Source organism: Aotus nancymaae, unplaced genomic scaffold (assembly GCF_030222135.1).
Source record: "Aotus nancymaae isolate 86718 unplaced genomic scaffold, 86718_ANA_hifiasm-v0.15.2.pri h1tg000011l, whole genome shotgun sequence".
In the NCBI taxonomy this organism is placed as follows: domain Eukaryota; kingdom Metazoa; phylum Chordata; class Mammalia; order Primates; family Aotidae; genus Aotus; species Aotus nancymaae.
This window is the reverse complement of record NW_026988422.1, coordinates 54,642,701-54,670,689: the sequence shown is the minus strand read 5'-3', so window position 1 is coordinate 54,670,689 and position 27,989 is coordinate 54,642,701. Positions and strand designations below refer to the sequence as shown.

At 37.5% G+C, this 27,989-nt stretch overlaps 1 protein-coding gene across 5 annotated transcripts in view; it reads right to left on the bottom strand.

Moving 5' to 3' along the window:
* The window catches only part of PCNX1 (pecanex 1), a 208,747-nt gene that overhangs the window by 141,918 nt on the left and 38,840 nt on the right, over positions 1 to 27,989 (bottom strand). For all 5 annotated transcript variants that reach the window (XM_021675042.2, XM_021675043.2, XM_012438164.3 and 2 more), the window contains 4 exons: positions 17,036 to 17,141; positions 11,453 to 11,498; positions 10,597 to 10,686; positions 1,115 to 2,821 (listed from right to left, as the gene is read on the bottom strand). In XM_021675042.2, the coding sequence (XP_021530717.2) occupies positions 1,115 to 2,821; positions 10,597 to 10,686; positions 11,453 to 11,498; positions 17,036 to 17,141 (1,949 nt within the window). The remainder of the gene's footprint in view (positions 1 to 1,114; positions 2,822 to 10,596; positions 10,687 to 11,452; positions 11,499 to 17,035; positions 17,142 to 27,989) is intronic.

Genomic DNA, 27,989 nt, shown 5'->3' with positions numbered 1-27,989 from the left:
CATTCCCATTAGAAATTAAGCTGGCTAAAAACTTCACCCCCCAAAAAAATCTACGGAAATGTTTACCACAATATAGACTTTTAAAATACTCTGGATGAAATTAACATCTTTGAGAGAAAAATTCATATGTTTCAGAATGTATGTACAAACAAAATCCAGTTTAACTTTTAATAAGTGACTGAACATTACTATATTAAACAGACTATAAACTTTAAAACTAAAGATACAAGCACAAATAAAGGGAATAGCGGTAGAGGCTAAAAAAGCTAAGGTACTAACAACAAAAGACCTGATTCTTCTGATTCTGAAGCAGATTCCATAATAAACAGAACCAAATAAACAAAAGATCTTGGGCAGAAGAAAATAGCAAGAAATAACAACTCTGAAATAAACAGGCCAACACACACTGACAGAATATCCAATTTTGCACAATTCTCCATAAACCTGAAATAAACTATTACTTTAACCAGAACACCATCACTGTTATTATGGGGGCATCTTACATCAATTAATGGATACCAAATGTCAATATAACCTACAAATCTCGATTTAATAAACGTTAATAACGTGAAATTATAGAAAAAAATATTTTTGTAATGCCTGAAACTTAAGCAAGAAATAAAACCAATGACACAGATTTTTAAAAAGAGCCATAATTTTCAAAGTACATAATCAGAGTAAAAGTAATATTTGGAAAACTCTTATATAACAGGCTGAGTGATCTAATTCTGAAAGTTCAGTGTCATATACTGTATAAGAGATGACTAAAACTGGTTTGGTGCCCTTACATAATTATATATTTTACTGTTGCTACTGTTATAAAAAGGAAGGGGGCTAATTTTTGTTATTTCCGGCAAAACATTTACAGGTGGCAGCTGGCTTAGAAACTGGTGCTTTTGACACCATCAAGAACAAGTCAACATATTCAAATATTGCAACCAAAAAAATATTTTCTTGGTGTTCATACCACAACCTTTTCTAATCTACCTCTCCATTCAAGAAAGGTTATTTTAATAACAGTGGAAACAGAAGCATATTTTAGTAAGTACTACTCCAATTAACAGTAAGAAAAAGTAGTGACTCTTAGAGAAATCTCTTCTTACAGTTTACTTACCTCCACTGACTGCATCTTGCTCTTCCCCTTCAGGAAATGCAACCTGGTTTGGCAAGCTATTCCTAGATCGAGTGACTGTCTCTAACTGGGAAGCCCGTCCTAATAAAGATAGCTCATCTAGCACCTCTCCCTCTTTGGCCTCAAGATCTGATTTTGAAGTAGTTAAGGGCTTTATGCTTTCAGGTGCCATTAACCTGTTTGAGTCATTCAAACATGCTACTGTGCCACTGTCCAGGCTCAACACTCGGGCACGAGTCTTGGCACTATTTGTGCTAGAAGTCCGTCGTGTTGCACGCTTTTTGCCGGTTCCTTCAGGACCCAAATGAGCTTTGTGTGTGTGTTCAGAGTCTGTGCCCCTTTCTTTATGAGTGTGTTTGGTCTTTAGGGCACTGTATCTGCCTTCAGGAGACTGACAGGAATGAGAAGTGGTGCTAGACGAGCTATCACTGCTGAACTGGTGAGCAGACTGAACACTTGATGCTCTACTCAAGTCACTTTGATCACTAGAGTCCTCGTCATGACAAAATATAGCACTGTGTGGCTTGGTACCAGAAACACCTCGAAAGCAAACATAGTCCCTATGCCGACTTGAATCAAAACTGCTAGCCCGTTTTTTTCCTGTCCGTCTCCTGCCCGACTTGTGGGCAGAAGCTGTCCGATGGATTACACTAGAAGATTTCGGTCGAACATCCCCTTCCTTTTGCTTTCCACCAACATCTTTACACACTTTGGAATCCACAGAAACAGCTGACTTATCACTCTGCTCTTCTTTGTTTTCTGCAGTGTTCCCAGGTGGTCTGTCCCCTTGGGAAGTAAATTCATTTGCATGGGGATTTTTATTGGCTTCTTCAGATGCAGAGGTGCTGAGACCTCTCTGGTTGTGCATCTCATCAGAGGGGGCAGAGTCCTTGGCCTCGTGAACCCCACTGTTGGTACTCGCTTCCACAGCAATCTTTTCACTGCTAGTCCTTTTGACACCAGCACAGCTACTCTTTTCCTCTGGGCCTGCACAGCACTCTTTTTTCCTCCCACTTTTTGTTCCTGCTTTAGGAGATTCCTCATGCTCTGACAAAATGCTCTCTATGTGAGTTGAGCTGGTATGCTCGCTTTTATAGCTGCTGACAGTACTGTTAGTGTCCCGGTCTGTTCCACTGCAGTAGCTCTCTGTTGACCCACTACTCCGTGTGCTCAGGCTCCTCAAGCTGTCCATGCTTTTGTCTGCTTTCAAAGGTTTGCTCTTCCCACTTTTTGTGGGTGGCTGAGAAGTATTGATTTTCAAGTCACCAGCCAGCTGAACTTCCCCAGATAAACCAGAATTTTCCACCAAGGATTCTTTGGATCCAGAAAGAGGCTTGGAAGATTCTAACTCACTAACTGGATCTAACCCACGTCTTTGCTGATAAAGGGGAAAATCATTCAGTGAAGTGTCTGGAAAAGCCACAGCAGAGCTAGAAGTCCGTGGTACACCTCGCGGCCGGTGGTCTTTTCTATAAGAGTGTGAGTGTAAAGGTACAAGAGAAGCTACTTCTGTGTCACAGGCACTGGACAGAGACTGATCAACATGGTGGTGGTGGCTATGACTTGGCAGGCTCACTTTGTCACTGACGTCTCTTGGTAAGTCCTGTCCACAAGAGGATAAGGAAGGCTGAATGGAGATGAAGGAGTCATTGGAAACAAGACGAAAGAGCTTCCGATCAGTTGCCAAATCTGTTTCAAACACATATTTGGAAACGTTAAAATAAATGTATGATCTGCTTTTCTACTGTTTAACAATGGAAAGAATTCACTGCATACAGTAAATAAAGTATAAACAATTTCTCAAGTAGTTCACCAAAGAGCTGGCTTCTGTTTCACAGCTGCACAAAGAAAGCATTCTACTCATGAAATGAATTGAATTTCCAAATCTTTGGGTCTTCATTTGGCCTCAGAAAGAGTTCTATAGACTACCAACAATGAAATAAGAGGCAACAAAGGATTATACTTAAAACAGACCTGGATTTCTATGCAAGCTCTGTCTCCAACTTACTAACTAGGTAACTCTGGGTTACCCCTCTAAGTCTCTATTTCTTTATCTGTAAAACGTGACACCAACCTCACTGAGTTACAAGCAAGAAATAACTGAGTTAATGACATATACTGCTTGACACAATGCCGTCACCATCAAAGGTAGCTATCAATATTTTACCTTACTAACATAACACTAAAGTCCTTTCAAAAAGCTAATACGATTATTTTACAAATCAAGAAAACCTAATCAGAAACAAACAAACAAAAATAGGCTGACCATTGCCCAAACAAGATATAATGATATAAGACATCTTGCTGTTCAGAACGGTTAAAACAGCAATAATTACAGAACAAAATACTGCATTTTATCTGTCATTATTGGTATAGCCATTATAAAATACTTCATGAAAAAAATACTTTTCTTGTATCTCTAAGATCACTGCTTTAACCCTCCCTCTAGACGAGTGATTAGTGACTTATCATACATACTATATACATAAACGAAAATATAGATATAAATAAATGCATCTACCTACCTACCTACACTGTCTTGGAATATAGCTTGACAACCAAGCAGCACAATAGCTGATTTTTTAATATACGTTTTGACAGACAAGGAGATTTGAACCTGCTGTTAGTTCAATAAGAAGAAAAATTATTGGTTTATTTGTCATAGCTGCATAGACAAAGTACAATAACTGATTCTATAGTAAGTCTGAGTCTTCCTAGTAGAATCTCAATGACCAAAGCAGGCATTTCCCCCTAAAATTAAATAAATGAGTTACTAAAAATGTTTATATACTTTTTAAAAATCTAAATGTAGATTTAGCTATGATTAATTAATTAATTAAAAACTCACAGATAGCCTCTGGAGTATACCATAAAAATTGTAGCTTATAAATGTCCAATCATACTTTTTCTTACATTTTAAAGTTTTCAAGATAAGTAAAACCCATGTTCTTTATTATTTTACTACCACAGCTGCTACTGTAGTTGGGTTCTTATATCTTCTAAATATCAAAATTTAAAAGCTAGCTTTGTAGTTTCTGTAGTATTAAATCTTAATGTTATTTTTTAAAAACTCTATCTCGAATATGCAATTATGGGTTGGTGTGATATTCACACATTTCAAGGATATGAATTTTACAGAAAACTTATCGACTCTGAGCAAGTAATTGAAAATCACTAAATCTAAGATAACAAAGGATTTTTTTTAAATGCTAATGATCAAAACCAACTTCCTTCCGTGAAATTAATAAAACAGAAATGAAAGTATTTCATTTTAAAAGACAGCCAAACTTACTTTAATACATGCACTTTTTTTCTATACTGCTAAATAAATATACCATAAAAGGTTTAATTTTGTTAGAAAGAATTTAGGTGGTTTTAGGAAATTTTCAAGTAAATACATTTTTTCTTACTGTTATCCATATGAAAAAAGATTATATCAAAGAGGCCCAAATCAACACAAAGAGATACTATTTTTCATTAAATCAAACTTTTTTTTTTTTCGTAATTGTTAGTGGCATTTAGAATAGGAAAGGCATACTGTTCATAGTGGTACCAACTGGTATAACCTTCTATAAAGCAATCTGGCAATAAGGCCAAGAAACTTGAAAAGGTATTCTTACCTTCAAGGTAGGAAACTGTTGCTAAAGGATAGAGTCAAATATGTGTACAAGGTTTTTAGCACAAAGTTGTTCATGTCACATTATTATAAAAGTTCTTAAAGCACAAGAAGTATAACAATGTCCTATACATAATGGCTAAATAAGTTATGAAGTTTACTAATAATTACATACAAGTACGAAAAACATTTTCAAAGACTATGTAATAACATGAGAAAATACTTAAGTGAAAAAGGTGGTACTATATAAAGTATAATTCCAATTCTGTAAGTTTATACAAATGCTAATGGTATATATGGTATATTTTTATAAATGTAAAAAGTGATATACCACAGTTAGTCATAAAAAGAAATAACATCCTGATACATGCCAGAATAAGGTAAGTGAAAGAAGCCAGGCACATTAAAAAAACACAAATGATTGCATTTATATGAAATGTCCAGAATAGGCAAATTTATAGAAACAGAAAGTAAACTAGAAGTTGTCAGGAGCTGCTTGAAGAGGAAATGGGGAGTGTAATGGGTGCAGATTTCTTTCTGGGGTCATGAAAATGCTCTTGATTTAGATTGTGGTGATGGATGCACAATATTCTAAAAACCACTGAATTATATCAAAATAAAAAAATATAAAAAAGTGATATGCCAAGAAAAAACTAGTTTCTCAGTGGCAGAAGTGTAAATCACACTTTCTCTCTTCTGATCTTCCTCATCAATTGATTATGGATAATAATCAATTATACAAACATGCTGTTATTTCTCTTAAAACATCTTACAAAATCAAAATCCCTCCCTTATCTTTACTTCCCCTGCTCGCTATCACCTTTAAAAGACTCACTGAAAAAGTGGTCTATATTCACTCTCTGATTCTTCTCAAATTCTCTTTGGATTCCAATTTAACTCCCCTAAGACTGTGTTTATCAAGGTCACCACCATCCTCTCCATTATTCAATCCAATGGTCAAGTCTCAGTCTTCATGTCACCTGACCTATCAGCAGCACTTGACGAAGCTGGTCAATCCATTCTCCTTGAATACAGGCGTATAACAGTCTTGGTTTTCCTTTGATTTCACTAGTTGTTCCTACTCAGTCTCCTGGACTTCTTAAACTAAAGAGGCTCAGGATTCAGATCTTAAAACTTTTTACTTTGTCTTGCTCTGTTATTCAGGCTGGAGTGCAGTAGTGCAATAATAGCTCACTGCAGCCTTGATCTCCCAGGCTCAAGCAATCTCCCTGCCTCAGCCTCACAGGTAGCCGGGCCACAGGTGTATGCCACCACACCCATATAATTTTTTGTATTTTTCTTAGAGACAAGGTTTCACCATGTTGCCCAGGCTGGTATTAAACTCCTGGCCTCAAGCAATCCTCCCACCTTGGCCTCTTAAAGTACTAGTATTACAGGTGTGAGCCATCACACCTGGCTAGAACTTTTCACTTTTCTACCTATACTCCCTCTTTGTAAATCTTATCCAGTTTTCAATCCCCATGACAAACTAAAATTCAGAAATATTTGTAACTAGTTCCTCCATTTTCTACCCAGTCCTCATATTCATATGGGGATGGTCTGAAGTTCTGATCTTGGATAGGGAAGACAAGAGTGAGAGGTAAGGAAACTAGATTATCTTAGAAGTGAAAAAGTTGAGGATACACCCCAATATCCTGTTTTCCCCCAGTCATCCTGAATGATGTGACAAAATGCCAACTAATCAACTAACTATTAGCCAACTAACTAAAGATCATTGTCCTGTAAATCCTGTAAATCCAAACCAGAGGAGAATGGGAAGAGTCCCAAGTGATATTTAAGCCAGCATGAACATTTGCCACTAGGTGGTGCCAAACCCTAGCCAGGAAAACGGATTTGGATCAAGAAGTCAGGCCACATAAACCCCAAGCAGCTAACCAGAAGGCTTGCCCTGATAGTTTATCAACCTCATAATACCCAACCCCTTAACTGACATGACTGATTTTGTTGACTGAGGAGGAGCAGATTTAAGGTGGAGTGTAGTGGTGCAACCATGGCTCACTGCAGCCTTGATCTCCCAGGCTCAAGCAATCTTCCTGCCTCAGCCTCACAAGTAGCTGGGCCACAGGTGTATGCCACCTGTGTTGTTGTTGTTATTTATTCACTGACAACTTCTGAATCCCAAACCCTCAACCCAGACCTCTTACCTGAAATCTGGACCTCTCTATCTGCTCATTGCTGCGTACAGGTCTAACAGCACTGATATGCCTTGAACTGAACCCCCTAACTTACCCCCCACACTCTCTCCACCTCGAATCTATTTCTTAGTCTTCCTCCTTTCAGTTAGCGGGCCCTCGTCCTCCCTGATGCTTAACTCAAAAGCCTTTAAGTCATTCATGACCAATACTTCTCTCACACAGTGTATCCAAATCCATAACCTATTTTCTTAGTATCTTCTACACACAGTCAGACTACTTCTCACTACTCTGATCTGTGCTCTGGATTGCTGCACTAATCTGCTAAGTGAGCTCCCTGCTTCAACTTTTGCCCCTTTTAACATATTCCTCAAAACAGATGCCAGAGTGATTCCAATGAAATGAAATACAACCCTTTAGCAGTTCCTTATCTTACTCTGAATTAAAATGCACCTTTAAAATGGCTTACAAAACTCCATACAGTTTGGCCCTTCACTTACTTTGAGCCAGTCACACACAATATTTCTCAAACCTGACAGGCACACTCCTGGTTTAGGGCTTTGTCCTTGCTGTTCCCTCTGTGTGGAGGAGGCCCCTTCCCTCAGATATCCTGAGCGCTCACTCCTTCTTCAGGTCTTAGCTCTCAGAAAGGCTTGCCTTCAACTACTCTATTTAAAATTAAAATTTCCCCAGTCCCCACCAATCCCTATCTTCTGTCTCTACTTACTACATATATGTTGATTTATACCAGTATGATTCCATCTTAATAGTATGGAAGCCACATGAGGGTGGAACATTTTGTCCTTTTATTCACTGATTTATTTACAGTACTTAAAAGAATGCCAAGAGTACTCAACAATATTTGTTAAATGTTAAACATATGGAAAAATGTTACATGATAAAAGCAAGTTTTAAAACTATATGAAAGTAGTATAAATTTTAAAAAGCATAATTCAAAACTAGATTTGAATTACAGGACTGCCACTCTGTAGCTGTATGACTTTGAACAAGTTTCTTATAACTTCTCTCTAAGCAATAACATGCTCATCTGTAAAGTGAGAATAGTAACAGTACCAACTTCAAATGTTTATAGTGAAGATTAACTGGATGAATGCATATAAATAAAATGCTTAGAAGAGGACTTAAAACAAGGGTTGACAAACTTAAGGCCAATGAAGCCAAATCCAGCCCTCAAACTTGTTTTTGTAAACCAAAATTTTAGGAGAGCACAGCGATGCCCACTATTTGTTTATGACTCTTTTCACTCTACAATAGCAGAGTTGAGCAGCTGAGTAGCAAGATAAACCACATGTCCTACCAAGCTATTTGGTCCTTTACAGCAAAGTATCCTGACCCCAAACTTGGCCAACAGTAAGCACCCAGTGAATGGTAGACATCATTGTCTATGTTAATGCATAGCTGCAAGGGTAGATTTGTGTATATAATTCCCAACCTGCCAGACTATAAAAATCTTATTTATATATGGTACTTTCCAGATATGAAATAAGATATATAATCCCTAAACACAAGGGCACCAACCCCTCTAAGGTTATTATCTAGTTGTTGAGACACTGTGATGGTCTCATACTGTAGCAATGGATATTGCTATTCTCAAAGAAATTGATACTGATTGCTTGAGAGAAAAACAGAGAGAGAGAGAGAGAGAGAGAGAAAGGGTCTCCCTCTGTTGCCCAGGCTGGAGTGCAGTGGCACTATCACAGCTTACTGCTGCCTCAACATCCTGGACTCATGTGATCCTCCCGCCTCTCAGCCTCCCAAGTAGCTGAGACTATAGGCACACACCACCATACCTGGATAATGTTTTTTATTATTTTTTGTAGAGATAGGCATCTTACTATGTTACCTAGGCTGGATGTTTTTAAAAGTTTCCATAACACAAAGTACATTACATACATACACACACACACACATACATTTATTTATTATTTATTTATTTGAGACAGAGTCTTGCTCTGTCCAGGAAGAACTGCAGTCATGCAATCTCGGCTCACTACAACCTACGCCTCCCAGGTTCAAGTGGTTCTCCTGCCTCAACTCCTGAGTAGCGAGGATTACAGGCGTGGACCACCACCCTGGATAATTTTTGTGTTTTTAGGAGAGACAAGGTTTCACCATGTTGCCCAGGCTGGTCTCACCTGGCCTCAAGTGATCCACCCACCTCAGTCACCCAAAGTGCTGGGACTGCAGGCACGAGCCACTGTGCCCAGCCCACACAGTACATTTAAAGGTCTTTTCAGTTTTAGGAATGGGATATAGGGTTAAATAGGGCAGTCCACAGAAGCAAAGAAAGAATGACAGGGTACTGTAATTCCAAAGAAGCAGAGAGTTACAACAATAAACTTAAAATTCCAACTAACAGTAACAAAATATGCTTGTAAGAAATGAACCTGGGTAAAATATTAATGGGCAAACGTCCTAATTTAGCTATCTGTTTGTAGCCTCATAAATAAATTTCATAATTAAAAATAAAAAATTTGTCAGCCTGTCTGCCCACCAAACATCACCCATAGGTTAATAAAAATAACAGGGTTACAACAGGGTGGCAATAGTGAGACAGGTTTCTAATCTATTTCTGGCTCATTAATTATAGAACCTTGGATAATCTCCATTAGAAAATGGGGATGACATATCTGTTGCTTTATTTTTGAAAATTAGAAATCACACATGAAAATGTGGTAGTTAAAAAAAATCAGTAAAATTCAAAATACTCATTTACAACGGAGTTGAAGAAGAAAAAAAAATCACAAATAGCCAAAATTTGTATTAACAATCTGCAACATCCATGCTGGTAACAGATGCACAGTTTCTCAGTAAGTCCAACAGCAAGTTATTTCTCTATGATATGGTTTAAATATTTGTCCCCCTCCAAATTTCATGTTGATCTTCAGTGTTAGACGTGGGACCTGGTGGGAAAGGTTTGAGTCACAAAGGTGGATCCTTCATGAATGGCTTGGTGCCATCTCTGCAGTAATGAGTGAATTCTCAGTCTATTAGTTCACACAAGAGCTGGCTGTTTAAGAGAGCATGTATAGCACCCCTCTCCTCTCTCTCTCTTTCTCTTTCACCATGTGGCACACCAGTTCCCCTTCCCTTTCCATCATGATTGGAAGCTTCCTGAGGTTCTCACCAGAAGCAGACGCTGGCACCATGCTTCTTGTACAGCCTGAACCATGAGCCAATTATACCTCTTTTCTTTATAAGTCACCCAGTCTAAGGTATTTCTTTATAGCAATGCACATGGACTAAGACACTATGTCAAAACTTATTACTGTTTTTGCAGTTGGCAAGAGATGAAGCAGCTGGCATTTGGAGATCATACTGAATGGAAAATAATAGTTTCACATATCAGGTTATCCCTAAAGCTGGGCTAGTTGGTCTGACCAACTAAAGTAATAGCAGATTCTTATCTCCCATCTCATATTCACTCTGGGGCACATACTCACAGAATTTCTCTGTCCATGTTTATCTGACAGAACATGTATAACTGAGTTCCAGTAAGCTAAAAGCATGTATAACTCTGTATAACTACCACTCCAGTAACATTTTATGTTAATGTTTCCTTAAATACCATATTAAATTGTTATAAACTTCCACCAAATTTTATGCAGCATATTCTACAAATTCATTCTGGTCACCACAGTATATGACATCACGGTAAAGAATAATGTTCTTACCTTGTTCTTCACTTCCTTCCTTACAAATACTAGAACTCTGGCCCAGACTTAAACTGATATCATCAGAAGTCTTAGCAGTGTCAGTATCTCCTACAGAGATAAACATATGAGGATATTATATTAACAGTAAGGCTGTAATGTGCAGGAAGTATTAATACAGCAAAGAGTACTGGTGTCTGTCAACTAAAGCAGTTTTGTGTATCAAAGGTTACAATAATGGAAGATGCACTGAACTAACAGGAAGTATCATGGACTATAAGAGCACTTAATTATTCTCACAGAACTAAAAACCAAACAATATGGAAAGCTTTAAAATGTAAACTAATAAAACTATTTCTTTAAAAACAAGTGGATTTTTAAAAGGAATGCAAATTACATAACAACTTGAACCAACATGAATTTCCTTCCCAGGGAAAATTAGTAACCTAAAAAACTGTAGGGTGGAAACAATATGAAATTATCTGAATAGAACAAATAGCAGAAAATAACTTGCTCTTTTTAGTGTGTCTCATTGGTGCCCACATTCAACGGTTCACATCAAATTACTTAGTTTTCCGTGAACCCCACTAAAACCCATGAAAGTGTTTTCCCTCAAAGGCAAGGAAATTTCTTATAGATCAAAACTTATATAATTCATGCAAGGTAATGTAAGTGGTCAAACACTTTTGTGAAATTTGGATGATGAAAGAGAACATGATGTAAGTTAAGCAACCTTTAATAAGATAAATAATTTTATCTATAAAATAATTTCAAGAACGATTTTTTCATTACATTTGAATGTACAGTACTGTTATCTGCATTACAACCAAAATGAAAGGGAAAGTCAGGGGCAACTTTCAATTTAGATCACACCTACCTTTAATAGTTGCTGCTGTTCCAAGACGCGAGGAACCAGATCCGATCTGAAAACATGACATGAAGTAAGATACTTGTTGGACAAGTTCTATTGGAGCCATGCAACCTGTTTGCTGTGGCTGTGGCACAGGCTGTGCATGTCTTACTGATTTGCAGAGCTACCCAATCCCTCTGCGTGCTCAGGACTCATGGAGTCCACCCACGGCCAGATCCTCCAATCTCAAGCAACTCATGTCATACAATTATCATCGTTTTTCATACTGCATCATGACATGTTCATGTTATAAACAAAAGCAAAACCAGGCATTATGTCTATCTGAAATAAATTTAGACTTCTTAGGGTATGAAAGGAAGGTCTGCAGAACAAATATATTAACATATGCTACAAAGTGCAACACAAGTTGTGCCATCAAATTGTTAGTGTATCATTATGTACTTTCTTTAGTTACAGGCAAAAAGTAAGTACTTCTTTATAGAACATTAAAAAACAAATCAATAAAAGTCTAAGGCATCCATGAAAAATGAATTTTTAGCACAAACTGTAAGTAGAAAATTTAAAACCTGTTGAGCTTTTAGCGCTTATATTCAAGACGGTTTAACACTTCCCTAAAATTTCACAGCCATTATTTATTATACCAGCATGAAAATCATATAAATAAATACCACAAATTTCACAAACACATTAAGAAAACCAAAGATAACAACATAACAGTTACTAAATCAACAAGTCTTAGCAATTCTTCCTATAATTTGTTTTCATGAATTCAAAGAAGAAAACAGTCAAACAAAGTTAACACTGTAAAATAAAATTAAGAACATTCATATAATACTTCATATTTTACCAAGTCTTCCTCTTCATTGGTTTGATTTAGCAGGTGTATATCACAAGAAATACACTCAAAATATAGGTTAATGTTGACTTTGAAGGGGCATGAGGGCCTTTCTTCATCTGGATGACAACGGAATGGGTACACACAGATGTGAAAATTCACTTAGCTGTACACTTAAGGTGTGCACCATGCTGTACAAGTTATATGCCAGTGAAAAAGTAAATAAAAATAAGCATACATATATAGGTTGAAACTACAAATAAACTCTTGAGGTAGCCAATAAAAAATAAGCTTTGTAATAATTTTGAACTATTTTATTAAACTTGGTTCTTCTAGTTTTTCCTAATTTCTGCTTTCAATTAGCCACATAAGACATTACAATTTGCCAGCAAGAAAAAAACAAAAAGCATTTTATTGCAAAAGAAAGTTTCATTCTTATAACACCTGTTACATAAGTTATAAAATTAACATATGCTCTTTTTCTACTACAATTAAACATAACTTCCTAGACAGAAATTTAAAAACAAGAAAACAAAAACATCATTTTATGCATACCATTCCAGGAATTTAAACTTAAGAAAAAAATGTTTAATATGGATATGGCAGTCATTTGCTCAGAAGCTCAAAGTATTCCCTTTCTCCTTCCTTAACAATCTCCTTATTTTGTTACAAAATTGGTCATACACCTTCTGATCTATAAGAAGTATGCCCAGTCCCGAACAAATGCCACACTATCACCTCCAGATTTAGGTGAAAAACAACTCCTATTTCTTTTTGTTCTCTCTCTCTTTTTTTTTCTTTCTTTTTATAGAGATGGGGTTTCACCATGTTGACCAGGATGGTCTCTATCTCTTGACTTTGTGATCTGCCTGCCTCGGCCTCCCATAGTGCTAGGATTACAGGTGTGAGCCACCGCGCCTGGCCCAACTCCTATTTCTTTAAGTCACTACTGGTTGAGTATTCTATTACCTGTGGACAAAAACCTTCTTAACAGATATAACAGAGTGGTTATATTTTATTCTTTATACTTTTCTGTATTATGCCTCCCGTCAAAATATCTAATAATTATGACTATTTACATGTGAAATAACATGGCATCCAGAATATATAGTACATCCAAATGTGATGCATTCCCCAAAGTGTCACTGTAGAAAAACACTTAATGTTATTAATGCTCATGATACAACCAATTATGACATTATGTATTATTTTAATTTTCCTGTTTACCCTCACTTGTTAAATTTCCTAAAAATGAAAATTTTTAAATTAAGAAAAAATAGTATCTTTCTACACTGGGAGTGAAGTTTTTTATTTAAGTGCTTTGCATAAACTAAAATATTCCACTGTTTCTTCTCTATAGCAAGTGCCATAGGAAGGATTATTAATACCAGGAAAGAAAGGTTACTTCTAACTAGAGAGTATATTAGGCAAGACCATCTTCCCTAAGAAGCCCTGCCTGTCTGTCCAGCTGGAAACAATTAATTTATCCTATGAAATCATTAGCTCTTCTGTACCGTTCCTATGGCAATTTTTACTTTGTATCTTACGCTTATATTTTCTTGGTAACATATATCACATCTTTATCTTTGGTTACCACATCTACTATGAAATTACAATCTGTCAGTATAAGACACACTCGCCAACCCAGACTAAGTAGAATGCCTTAAATAAAATGGGCACTAAAATATTTGATGTTAGAAAAGTGACAAAAGGAAAGAGGAGGAGGTAAGGAGAGGAAAAAAAGGTGGGGAAAAGAAAAAGAATAGAAATGGAGGGTAGAAAATGAAAGGGAGAAAGGCAGAGGTGAAGGAAAGAATGGTAACAATGACTATGACGTAGCTACTATGGTCAGCAGGTTCACTGTTTAGTACAGAAGAAATTTACATAAAGTGTTATCATGTATAGCAATATCTTACACATCATATAATAAAATACATACAAGAAACAACAGTATGTCTACAATAGCAATATCTCCATCAATATACAAAAAGCCAGACTCTACCTCATCACTTCAGCTTCTTTAAAGGGTAAGAATAATTATGTCAACCATTTATTTTGTCACAATATAAAACAAAAACACTAAAATCCAAGTATCACAACAGCCTCCAATATTTGCCCATTTTTATTAAAAAGTTATTATTAAGTAAAAGGTATGCTGTGTGTTTTAACAACACACACACATGCTTTAATCACAGTTAGTAAGGGACTCCCTACTGACTACATCACATTTGGATGTACTATAAAAAGTAAGGGACTCCCTACTGACTGTGGTTAAAGTTCCAACAGAGACGATATCAAGGTCACAGGCTCCAAAAATGCCTGGCCACTGCTGGCCCTTTCATCTATCCTATTGCAAAAAGGAAAAAAGGTCTCCAAAAGACAATTGGAGAAATGTAGGCTTACTCTCTGAGGGTCTGATACTACCTACATTTGTCATGAAGAAAGCCCAGGGTTAATTAAGAATATAAAACACAGCCATATTCAAGAATTGAGGATGGGTGTGGTGGCTCACGCCTGTAATCCCAGCACTTTGGGAGGCCAAGGCAGGCGGATCACGAGGTCAGGAGTTTGAGACCAGCCTGACTAATATGGTGAAACCCTGTCTCTACTAAAATACAAAAATTAGTTGGGCATGGTGGTGCATCCCTATAATCCCAGCTACTCAGGAGGCTGAGGCAGGAGAATTGCTTGAACCTGGAAGGTGGAGGTTGCAGTGAGCTGAGATCGCACCACTAAACTCCAGCCTTGGTGACAGAGTGAGACTCTGTCTCAAAAAAAAAAAAAAAAAGAATTGAATTATTTCATTCTATAAAAAGAGACTGAGAGAAGCCAAGGCCACAAAAAAACAGGATCAAGGATAGTAATCCTTGTCTTCTAACAGGCATTGTAAAATCTGAAACTTAAAAAGTATCAATCTAAGGCCGGTCATCGTGGCTGAAATCTGTAATCCCAGGACTTTGGGAGGCTGAGATGGGCAAGATCACCTGAGGTCAGGAGTTCAAGGCCAGCCTGGCCAACATTGTGAACCCCGTCTCTACTAAAAATACAAAAAAATTAGCCAGGTGTGGTGGCAGGCACCTGTAATCCCAGCTACTCGGGAGTCTGAGGCATGAGAATGGCTTGAATCCAGGAGGTGGACGTTGCAGTGAGGCAAGATTGCACCACTGCACTTCAGCCTGGATGACACAGAGCAAGATTCTAGCTCAGAAAAAAAAAAAAAAAAGCATTAATCTAATTAATATGTCATAGCTCTTTTCACATTCTTTAAACAAACAAACAAACAAAAAAAGACTCTTCACATCTCCCATTCCATCAGCTTGTTATGGAAGGAAGACAAATTTAAGAACCTACATGTTCTGTACTATAATCAACCACAACCAAAACTATTACCAAAACGTCATTCACTTTAACTTTAAATCATGAACATGCTAATCAAATAGCAGCAAATCTTCTATCAAAATATATTAGAAAACAAGACCCTGTTCAAGATTTTGATTCATATAGTGTTTTTCATAACATTGTTCTTAGGGCTACCGATGCAGAAGAGTGGAATACTACACGACAGAGTAGGCAGAATTATGTCTGCTATTTGTTCATTTGTTAAATAAGAAGCTAGTTCTGATCTACCTGCAATGTTTTGTTATCTAGACACATAAAGATAATTAGCAATCATTAAAGTCAACTGTACACAAGGCAGTATATAAAACAGAAGAAAAAAAGAAAATCTATTCCGTAGAGCCTTATAAACTGCCACATAAATAAGTACTCCATCTGCAAGAGAAAGGGTCTACACCATACGGTGTTTGAAAATCTTGAGAAATGTAGGATAGTTACAAGAAGAGTTTAGTTAGACCAGAAAATAAGGAGGACTAAGTCTCTCTCTAGAACAGAAAGGAGGGAGAAAAGAGAAGAATGGTTTCAATCCACAAGCAGTGTCGTACAATAACAGGAAGACTGGAGTGAGAAGTAAGGTCTAGTCTAGACCCTGATATAAATCAGCTATTTCTTCTTCTATATAATTAAAGGACTGACATAATGACCACTAAAACCTATAGTTATGTAAAGGTCTGCTATGAGAAGACCATGAATGTTTCTCACAAAGTTCATAAAATTTTACTCTATGCAGTGAAATCATCTGCTGAGAAGGACAGCACATAAATAGTCCCAGGAATAACTGGGACTTTGATTAGCGTACAGGTATTTAGGATGAATAAGAGAACTAGAGCAGCAAAGGTCCAGCTAAGTTCTGAAATAATACGTTAAGGGTTACCATTTTAAGTTAAAGTTACACAATAGAAAGACATTAAAATTGGTAAAGGCATATTTGTATTTCACTTTTAGCCTTACCATTAAACATCTTGAACACTGAGAGATTTTCAGCATTTGTTTTTATTTTTTGGTCACATTTAAACCAGAGGTTACTACAGACATCTACATCTCTCCAATACAGATGATATGAAGGTAGGTAAGCCAGTGCAAGCCAGAAGCTCAATGTCCTAACAGTACTCATAACTGTTATGATCAAAACTGTATACCCAAAGATGAGTCTGTGGTAATGCTTAATGAGGATGTAATTAACTAATGTGAAAAGTAACTTTAAAAGAATATCAATAAAAGACATTATTAATAAACAATTAAAAATTAATAATCAGAAAGATAAGACAAAACATCAGCTGACTTAAAAACATGAGAATATCTGAGACCACCATCAGGAGGAGGGAAAAAAGGCAAAATAAAACAGTACAGGTTCCCACCTGGTTGCTTGGATCTAGACCGGCATAAGAGTTTCTGGAACTGCAACCAACTGGGGGTGTGGCCTCTCGGATGAACTCAGACATCTCAATCCCTCCACCAGGATCACTGTGGAGAAAAAAATAAGAAAAAGAGAACTGTCATTATTTTGCTTTTCTTTTGTTATTTTTTTAAGTTATACTTTTTTTCTATAAAACTAAGAGGTTCTAATTTTTAATTGAGCAAATAGCAAAAAAGGTAAACAATGATCATTCTTCATTTATAAGTCTGATAATTGGAACTATTTTATAATAACATCACTACTTGAAAATATGTAAAACTTTCTTATTCCAAATAGTCTACATCCAATTCAACTTTAGAAACAGGCCTTAATTACAATCATAGCAAACTAAATATGTTATGATATGTGCCATCAAACCACTCTTACAAAGAAATGATTGCCTTTTGCTTCCCAAGAGCAAAGATAAATTGTTCAATTGTAAACACAGAATGCAATCAGATATTACATTAACGAATCCCCGCGAGATCAGTCCAAATGAGCCGCATGATACAGTGATGTGCGCACAAGAGAACAGGCACCCTGGTCAAAAGCTATTTGTATCTGTATTTTTTCAGTAAACAGAATGTATCTAGAATACTAACTTGTTTTACAGAACTGGAAGCCTAAGATTTTAGATATGTACGTGTTTAGAAGGCCAAAGTTAAAAAAGGAAAGTGATGCTCTGTAGTAACAACGTAGAAAGACAAAAGAGAAAAGGAGTAAAATCAAAGCACTGGAGAAGTGCAAACACAGTATGTAAAGATAACAAGAACCCAGATTTACAGGAAAAAAAACCACACACCAAATTTTACAAAACTTAGGAAATGCTACATAAGGTTCCTTAGGGAGACAACTCTTAGAATCTAAGTTATAATCCTACTTTTGCCGTGCGCGGTGGCTCGTGCCTGTAATCCCAGCACTTTGGGAGGCCGAGGTAGGCAGATCACGAGGTCAAGAAATCAAGACCATCCTGGCCAACATGGTGAAATCCTGTCTCTACTAAAAATACAAAAAACTTAGCTGGGCGTGGTGGCGCACGCCTGTAGTCCCAACTACTTGGGAGGCTGAGGCAGGAGAATTGCTAGAACCCAGAAGGCGGAGACTGCAGTGAGCCGAGATAGCACCACTGCACTACAGCCTGGGTGACAGCAAGACTCCGTCTCAAATAAATAAATAAATAAAATTAAATTTAAAAAAATAAAATAAGTCCTACTTGTTGCCCAGAGTTTTTTCTCATTCTACCTGGTATAAACAGAGTAAGTATGCAGTAATTTTTTAGCTGTTATTATCAGGACAAAAGTTACAGTGTATGTGTTGGATATTACAGAGGATATATCTTGCTTTCTGGCATCCAATTCAACCTCCTGATTATCAAAAAAAAAGAAAAAAAGCCAGGCGCGGTGGCTCACGCCTGTAATCCCAGCACTTTGGGAAGCCGAGGCGGGTGGATCACGAGGTCAAGAGATCGAGACCATCTGGCCAACATAGTGAAACCCCGTCTCTATTAAAAATACAAAAAATTAGCTGGGCATGGTGGCGCGAGCCTGTAATCCCAGCTACTCAGGAGGCTGAGGCAGGAGAATTGCCTGAACCCAGGAGGCAGAGGTTGTGGTGAGCCGAGATCGCGCCATTGCACTCCAGCCTGGGTAACGAGCAAAACTCCGTCTCAAAAAAAAAAAAGAAACCCCAAATTCTTCAGGTAAACCACCTTATCCCAAACTCTCATAGGCTTTTGGATAATGTTGACCCCACCCTCAGGTTTAGGCGTAGGCTCTACTGTCCAAAGTCATTAGCATATCCCATTCTTCTGGTCACTGAAATTAGCTCTATAATAAGCACAGGAAACAACCCAGGTGAGAGGAAATTTCTCTGTATCTGCTACTCTTAATGTTGACACTTAAGGCCTGGAGGTGCTGCAGCCATCTTACAACCATAAGGAAGAGCCTGTTCTAAGAAGCCCACTAATGGAAAAGAACAGAGTCTGGCTAGAAGAAGAGAGGCAGGGACATGAAGTGACAGTTTGAAATGCTGCATCCTGACACATCTGAAGACATCCCTCACATGCAGACTTTTCAGTAATGTGAGCAGTAAATTCCCTTAAGCCTTTTTGGGTACAGTATTCTGACAGCTACAATCAAAAGATATAAGCAATACATAATTTTCCATTTAATAAGTATTTAACATTTAGTAGTTTAATTCTAGTGTGTTTTTATTATCTATGATCTCACAATTATAATGTCCCTGTTAGCTTAACAGGTTCCTAACTCTAAGCCATTGACTACAGTCAGCTAACTAAGGTTCAATAAAGAAAGCTAGCTTTCTAACTTACTATCCATTTATGAAAATAAAATAGATTAGAACTCAGGTACACATGTAATGGCCAATTCAGTATACAAACACTCACTGAGAGAAACGTAGAACATGGCTCAAGTTTGTAAGCTGTCTGGTATTAACTCATACAAGCTATGTAAGCCAGAAGGAGAAATTTTTCTAAACTGGAAAAACCTTAAGTGTGTATACAGAGGCACTATCACCACACTGCATTAGTAATGAATATTCAGCAATATCACGGTTTCTCCACTAGAATGCATCCACTAAGTGAGATCCAAAGAAATCAGAAGACGGAAAGCAAGATACAGATTAAGAAATAAAATAACAACACAGAAAGGAGAGAGAGCCCTCATCTTGCCTAGTCTATATACATATATATACACACACACACACACACACACACACACACACACACACACACAATATATATATATATACACACACACATATACATATTATATATATACAGATATATATGTATCAACTTTATTGAAATATGATTCACATATCACACAATTCACCCTTTTAAGCTGTATAATTCAATGGGTTTTAGCCTATCATTAAATTATGAAACCACCACCAAAGCCAATTTTAGAGCATTTTTGTCACCTCAAAAACAAACCCCTTTAACCATTACTACCCTTCCTTTCCATCCTCCTTAGCCCTAGACAACCATTAATCTACATTCTGTCTCTACAGATTTGCCTGTTCTGGACATTCTATATAAATGGAATTATATTTTATCTTTTGTGTCTGGCTTCTTTCACTTAGCATGTTTTCAAGGTTTATCCATGTTGTAGCATGAATCATGTATTTCATTCCTTTTTATAGCCAAATAATATTCCACTGTAAGGATAAACCTATTTGTTTATCCAGTCATCAATGGATGGATAATCTTGCCTAGTTTCATACATAACTTCTGATAGCAAGTCCAAATTATTGCAATCTGAAGATACAGTTATTATTAATAATAAATAAAAACAGGCTGGGTGTGTGGTTCATGCCTGTAATCCCAGCACTTTGGGAGGCCAAGGCAGGCTGATCACTTGAGCCCAGGAATTTGAGACCACACTGGGCAACATGACAAAACCCCATCTCTCAAACAAAAATTACCCAGGCGTGGTGGTATGTGCCTGTTCTCCCAGCAACTCAAGAGGCTGAGGTGGGCAGACAGATTTACCAGGAGGTCAAGGCTGCAGTGAGCTGTAATTGCACCACTGCATTCCAGCCTGCGCAACAGAGCAAGACCCTGTCTCAAAATAATAATAATAATAAATATTTACCAAGTACTTACTATATTCCAGTCATAGGAGTATGTGCTTTATTTGTATTTTCTGATGAAACTTTTTTGTAAGTGCAATTATTCTCCTTTTACAATTGAAAAAACTAAAAACCAAAAGGTATAAAAACTTACCTAAGGTCTCAGAGGAGGAATGAAACATAAACAAGTCACTAGTAAATGGAGTTCAGGTCAAAGGGGAGGATAGAAATAATACTTCTTCAGCACTCTACAAGTAAGTTATCATATCTGTTCTTTCTTTTTTCCCACACACTTGAATATAGGTACTCATAACCAGCATGGCCTAAGACAGGGCTCAAAAACCAGGTCTGCGAAACTCTAAAGCCCACATTCTCACTTTTTGTTGTTGTTGTTTATAAGAGACAGGGTCTTGTCCTGTCACTCAGGCTGGGGTGCAGTGGTGCAATCATAGCTCACTGTAGCCTCAAACTGCTGGGCTCAAGTGATCCTCTCACCTCAGTCTCCTGAGTAGCTGGGACTACATGCACATGACATGACACCTGGCTACTTTTTTATTTTTTGTAGAAACAGAGTCTCACTGTATTACCCAGGCTGGTCTCAAAATCCTGGCTTCAAAGGATCCTCCCACCTTGGCCTCCCAAAGTGCTGGGATTACAGGTGTGAGCCACTGTGCGTGGTCCTCATTCTTTCTAAGAAAGCATACTGCCTTACACCAAATAGGCACTGAAGTTCTCTTTCCAGTTCAAAACCGAAAGAAAACACCACTATTTAGAGCAGGGATTTTTAAACTCAGTACTATTGACATTTTCGGGTCACATAATTCTTGACTGCAATTGTAGGATGGCTAACAGCATCTCTGGCCTTTACCCACTAGATGCCAGTAGCAACCCCCTCAGTGTGACAACAACAAAAAAGCTCCAGACATTGCTAAATGTCCCCTGGGGGGCAAAATTACCCACTCACCACCACCCCCCGCCTCTGCCCTATTGAGAAATAATGATTTAGAACTAATGGTCAAAGATCAACACTGCATGGGAAGAAAGGAGGTATCAAAGGAACAAGAAAGATGAAGGGAAAAAATGGACAGCTGCTTTTATTTAAAAACCCTCTAGTAAAATTTCTGCACTTCTTTCTTCTCCATAAATTCAGAAGTAAAACTCTTAGCCAAGCTTTAGGTGTTCTAAATATAAACATATAAAATAGCTGAGTAAGAGTTTTCTTTGTTGGCAAGACTTGCAGGTTTGCAGAGATTTCAGCACATACATGGAAAGCATAGTAGTTTATAACTCCCACAGAAGCAAAGTGGTCTACTGCAGTAAGCAATACACCAAATTCAGGTACTACCTACCTTTATGCCTTAACTTCCCCACCTGTTAAAAAAAAAAAAAAAAAAACCAGGTACAGGCAGAAAAGCAGAAGGGGTCTAATTGAATTACAGAGAAGTCTTCACAAACGAATTTGTTGATTATCAGTATCATATTAATTGCTCATACTCAGGCTTTGATCAGAAACTTTGCAACACCATTAAAGTACCGAGTTTGTAAATCTAAAGTAAAATCATACTCATAAAAACAAGAATAGATAAAAACAAAGTTCCTATATTCACAGGTACAAAGTTCCTAAACAGAATAATCTCTCTCAGAAGACAACCTAAAATCCAGCTTCATACAGTTTAAATTGATCCTTAGTTTACAATATTATAAGCATTATTGTCCTGAGAAACATAGAGAAACCGTGATCTTTCTTCAAATGTTTATATTCAAATCCTAAAATTAATGTTACCTCCTGAAGCATTAGACATGTAAAAAAAAAAAGTGACTGTTTCCCTAAAATAAAGATTTAAGCATTTTTAACTGCTGTACCGCATAAAAGAGAGACCAATGAAAATCATAAAGCTTAAGTAGTTCTGCTATACTTACTCATTCATACAATAAATTGAGAGGCACAATGTACCACAAACCATGATAGGCTCTAGAGATACAAGTATTTATTTTCCTATTCATTTCTTTTCCTCAGAATAGAACATAAGATTCACAAGTGGGAGGGTGAGGAAAGGAGATGTCAAAAACAAAAACCTACAACAAAGATCTTACTTAATAGTGAAACTTAAAAACATTCTCTTTAAAGGTTAGAAAAACGAGAAGGAGGTACAAAAATAATATTTCGAACCAACCATGTGCTAGAAATCATAGTCAGTGAAAAAAATTAAACAAGAAGTATAAGGACTAGAAAGAAATAAATAAAATTGTGATCATACAGACAAAGGAACATCATTAATAAGGGAGTTTAATCAGATTGCTAGACACAAAATATTGCTACATTTTAGGGGGGAAAACAAAATTATAAAAAATTTTATAATAGCATAAACACTATAAAATAAATTTCCTTTTAATGGAGAAAATGAAAAACCATTACTGAAAGACATTTAAAAAGACTAAATAAACAGAGAAATTCAAAATTGTAAAGATACAAATTCTCAGCAGCAGGATCTACAAATTCAGTGAATCTCCAATAAAAATACCAAGTTCCTGTAGACTTTAAAGTTTACATCAAAAGTCAAAGAGCCAAGAATAGCAAAGTCTCTTCTAAAAAGAATATGGTGGGAGGTTTATCCCACTAGCCATCAAGAGTCATGGTTTAAAGCTGATAAGAATAGTGTGGTAATGGCACAGGCAAGTAGATCAACAGATCAGAACAGAGAACCCAGAGACAGGCCACCAGAAATGAAAATTTAGCTTTTGCCAGTGAGAGTGCTGCAAATTACTAAAGAAAAGATACTCCATTTAACAAATACTGGGTAAATCAGAAATTAATTTAAAAAAATAATAATAAGCCTTAAGAACCTACCTGAGACTACAGACTAAAATAACTTCAGGTAGAACTAAAATGTGAAAACAAAAGAAACATGAAACTTAAAAAAGACAATACAGAATACCTTTCCGATCTTTCTATAGAAAATAATTGAGACACAAAAATGCTAGCCAGTCACGTGGCTCACACCTGTAATCCCAAAACTTTGGGAAGCTGAGGCGGGTGGATCACCTCTAAGGTCAGGAGTTTGAGACCAGCCTGGCCAACATGGTGAGACCCTGTGTCTACTAAAAATACAAAATTAGCAGGGTGTGGTGGTGCATGCCTGTAATCCTAGCTACTCGGGAGGCAAGGTGAGAGAATTGCTTGAATCTGGGAGGCAGAGGTTGCAGTGAGCTGACATCGCTCCACTGCACTCCACTGGGCAACAAGAGCAAAACTCCAGTCTCAAAAAAAAAAAAAACCTAATTATTAAAAAGTGGTAAATTTCATTGTTCTAAATTTAAAAATACATGATAATCAAAAAAACCTTCAAGGAAAGCAAAATGGCAAGCCACAACTGGGAGATGACTGGAATATATACATAACTAATAAAGAAGTAGCATGAATATATAAAAAAAAATTCCTAGTAATCATTAAGAAAAAGACAACTCCAAGGAAAAATGAAACAAAACATAGAAGAGCATTGGAAAAAAGAAAAAACCTAAATGGACGATATATAAAAACGTAAGATGCTTAACTTCATTAGTAATCAGAAAGATTAACTGAAAGTCACAATGAGATGCATTTTACACTTCGTGAATGGCAAATTTTTTCAAGATAGGGTCTTGCTCTCTCACCCAGGCTGGAGTGCAGTGATGTGATCAAAGCTCACTGAACTCTTGAAGTCCTGGGCTCAACTGATCCTCCCACCTCAGACTCCCAAGTATCTAGTACCACAGGTGCGTACCACCATGCCCAGCTAGAGTTTTTCATTTTTTGTAGAGACAAGATTTCACTATGTTGCCCAAAATGATCTGAAACTCCTGGCTTCAAGCTGTCCTCCCACCTCTGCCTCCCAAAGTGTTGGGATTACAGGCAGAAGCCACAGCGCCCAGCCAATTTTCTGTTTGTTTTTTTGTTTTTTAACCCAAATCAATAGCTAAGTGAATACCAAATTTTAAAAGTTTACCAATATCAAATGTTGATGAGGATTGGAACAATAAGGATTTTCATACACTACTGGTGAGAACATAACCTGGTAAAATCATTTTGGCATACAGCTTGGAATTGCCTAAAATTGAACATGAAAATGCCTTATAAACCAGCTTACATAAACAAGATATACACATGTACCATAAGACAAAAAAAAAACTAGAAATAACCTGAATGGCTATAAATAGAAGAATGAATAAATAGATTGTAGTCTGTTCTTAAAGTGGCACACTACATGTCAGTGAATATGAATAAACTCTAGCTACAAACAACAGCATGAGTGAGTCAATAAAATATAATATACTGTGCAAAAAAAAATCTCTCACAGAGAAATGCATATGGTATGATTCTCTTAGGCTGTCCTAAAGCAGACAAGAAATAATAATAAATATATTCAGGCATATCTACAAAGATTGTGTAACAATAAAGAAAAGCAAGGGAGTTATTCACAAAAAATTCAAGATTATGGTTACTCCTGAAGGGAAAAGTGGAATGAAATGGGAGAGGAATGTCATGAAGCTTGTATGGTATTTGTATAATATTTTATTTCTTAAGCTGTGGTAGGTAATGAAGTATTCACTTGATTACTACTAACACAGTGTTTGGAATATATATTTCACAATAAAAAATTTTTTAACGAAAAGAAAATGGAAAAAAAAATCCAGAAGCAATGACAAACACAAATAATATCCAGAATAATTAGAAAAATTATCAAGTGGTTACTATGTGGCAAGAATTATTCTGAGAGCTTTATATATATAATTTCATTTATTCATTCTAACAATCCTATGAGATTGTTCCATTATTTTCCTCATGATTCTGACAAGAAAGCCAACGCATAAAAAGCTTAAGTAACTTCTCCCATATCATACCATTAAGAAGCCTTGGCTGACTGAGTGCAAAGTCTACATTCTGTTTGTTTATCCACAATATAAGAGTATGCATTTCTTAACAGAAATAGAATAGGCTTAAGGAATATACAAAAACCATTTTAAAAATCTGAAACGTTATAAAACATAAAAGATAAGTGAATAAAGAGATGATAAAACATATGAAAAAATGGAAATCTCATCTATATCCCTATTTTTAAAATTGAGTTTCTACAAATTTAATAGAATTGTCATAAAAATTCTAACAGAGGCAGTGAGCTGTGATCTTGCTACTGCACTCCAGCCTAGGTGACAGGGTGAGATTCTGTCTCTAAAACAAAAACAATAGCCGAGCATGGTGGCGCATGCCTGTAGTCCCAGCTACTCGGGAGGCTGAGGCAGGAGTATTACATGAACCCAGGAGGCGGAGATTGCAGTGAGTCAAGATCATGCCAGCCTGGGTGACAGAGTGAGACTGTGCCTCCAATCAATCAATCAATCAATCAATCGAGGATGGCCAAATAGGAACAGCTCTGGATTGCAGTTTCCAACGAAAACTCAGAGGGTGAGCGATCACTGCATTTCCAAACTAATTTTTACTGCCCACAGACCAGGAGATTCCCGAGTGGAAAAGTGCCACGAGTCTCCAGCCCGGAACTTTCAGCAGGCACAGCGGTCTCCGCACAAAAACTCATACAAATCCAGATGCCGTTTCAACTGGCTGCTAGAACAGCTGGGAGACAGAGTCACCCGTTCAACTGAAAAAAAGGGGGCTGAAACAGGGAGCCAGGGGATCTGCTCAGCAGGTCCCACCCCGACAAAGAACAGCAATCTGAATCGGTCTGGATTGAGAGTTTCACAGCAAGGACAGCTGGACCCAGTGCAGTCCAGCTCTGTGGGAGGAAAGGCGTCCGCCATTACCGCGGTAGCCCACCACTACCAAGGCAGTCTGTCATTGCTGAGGCAGTCCACCATTACCGCGGCAATCTGTCATTACCGAGGCAGTCCGCCATTACCGAAGCAGTTCTAATGATGCCCCTATAAACAAAACTGCAAGGAAGTTCACACAGCAGCTGGGTAGAGCCCACGGTAGCTCAGCAATGCCTCTGCTGGCAGACTGTGACTAGGATACCTCCTTGCTGGGCAAGGCTTCTCTGATAAAAACGCAGCAGAATGACAGGGACTTATAAATAAAGCCCCACTTTCCTGGGACAGAGCACCTGGAATAAAAGGCAGTTATGAGTTCCGCTGCAGCAGACATAAACGTACCTGCCCAGCGGCTCTGAACAGAACAACGGAGCTCACAGCTCAGCACTTGAGCTCCTATAAGGGACAGACTGTCTCCTCAAGCAGCTCCCCAAACCCCGTATAACCAAAGAGACACCTCATAAAGGAGAGCTCAGGCTGACATCTGGCAGGTATCTTTCTGGGACAAAGGTAACAGAAGAAGAAACTGGCAGCAACCCTTACTGGTCTGCAGCTGCTGCAGGTGATCCCCAGGCAAGCAGGGTCTGGAGTGGACCTCCAGCTGTCCTACAGCAGGGGGCCTGACTGTTAGAAGGAAAACTAAGAAACAGAAAGAAATAACTTCATCAGTAACAAAAAAGATGTCCACTCAGAGACCCCATCTAAAAGTCACCAACCACAAAGACCACAGGTAGATAAATCCACAAAGATGGGAAGAAACCAGCACAAAAAGAATGAAAATACCCAAAATCAAAACATCTCTGCTCCTCCAAGGGATCACAACTCCTCACAACCAACGGAACAAGGCTGGATGGAAAATGAGCCTGATGAATTGACAGAAACAGGCTTCAGAAGGTGGGTAATAACAAACTTCTCTGAACTAAAAGATCATGTTCTAACCCAATGCAAACAAACAAAGAACCTTGAAAAAAGGGTTGACAAAATGCTAACGAGAATAAACAGCTTAGAGAGGAATATAAATGAATTGATGGAGCTGAAAAACACAACACCAGAACTTCACGAAGCATACACAAGTATCAATAGCCGAATCCACCAGGCAGAAGAAAGGTTATCAGCGATTGAAGATCAACTCAATGAAAAAAAATGAGAAGGCAAGATTAGAGAAAAAGGAGTGAGAAGAAATGAACAAAGCCTCCAAGAAATATGGGATTATGTGACCTAATTTTTATTTGATAGGTGTACCTGAATGTGACAGAGAGAATGAATCCAAGCTGGAAAACACTCTTCAGGATATTATCCAGGAGAACTTCCCCAACCTAGCAAGGTAGGCCAATATTCAAGTCCAGGAAATACAGAGAACACCACAAAGATATTCCTCAAGAAAAGCAACCACAAGGCACATAATCCTCAGATTCACCAGGGTTGAAATGAAGGAAAAAAACACTAAGGGTAGCCAGAGAGAAAGGTCGGGTTACCCACAAACGGAAGACCATCAGACTCACAGCTGATCTCTCAGCAGAAAC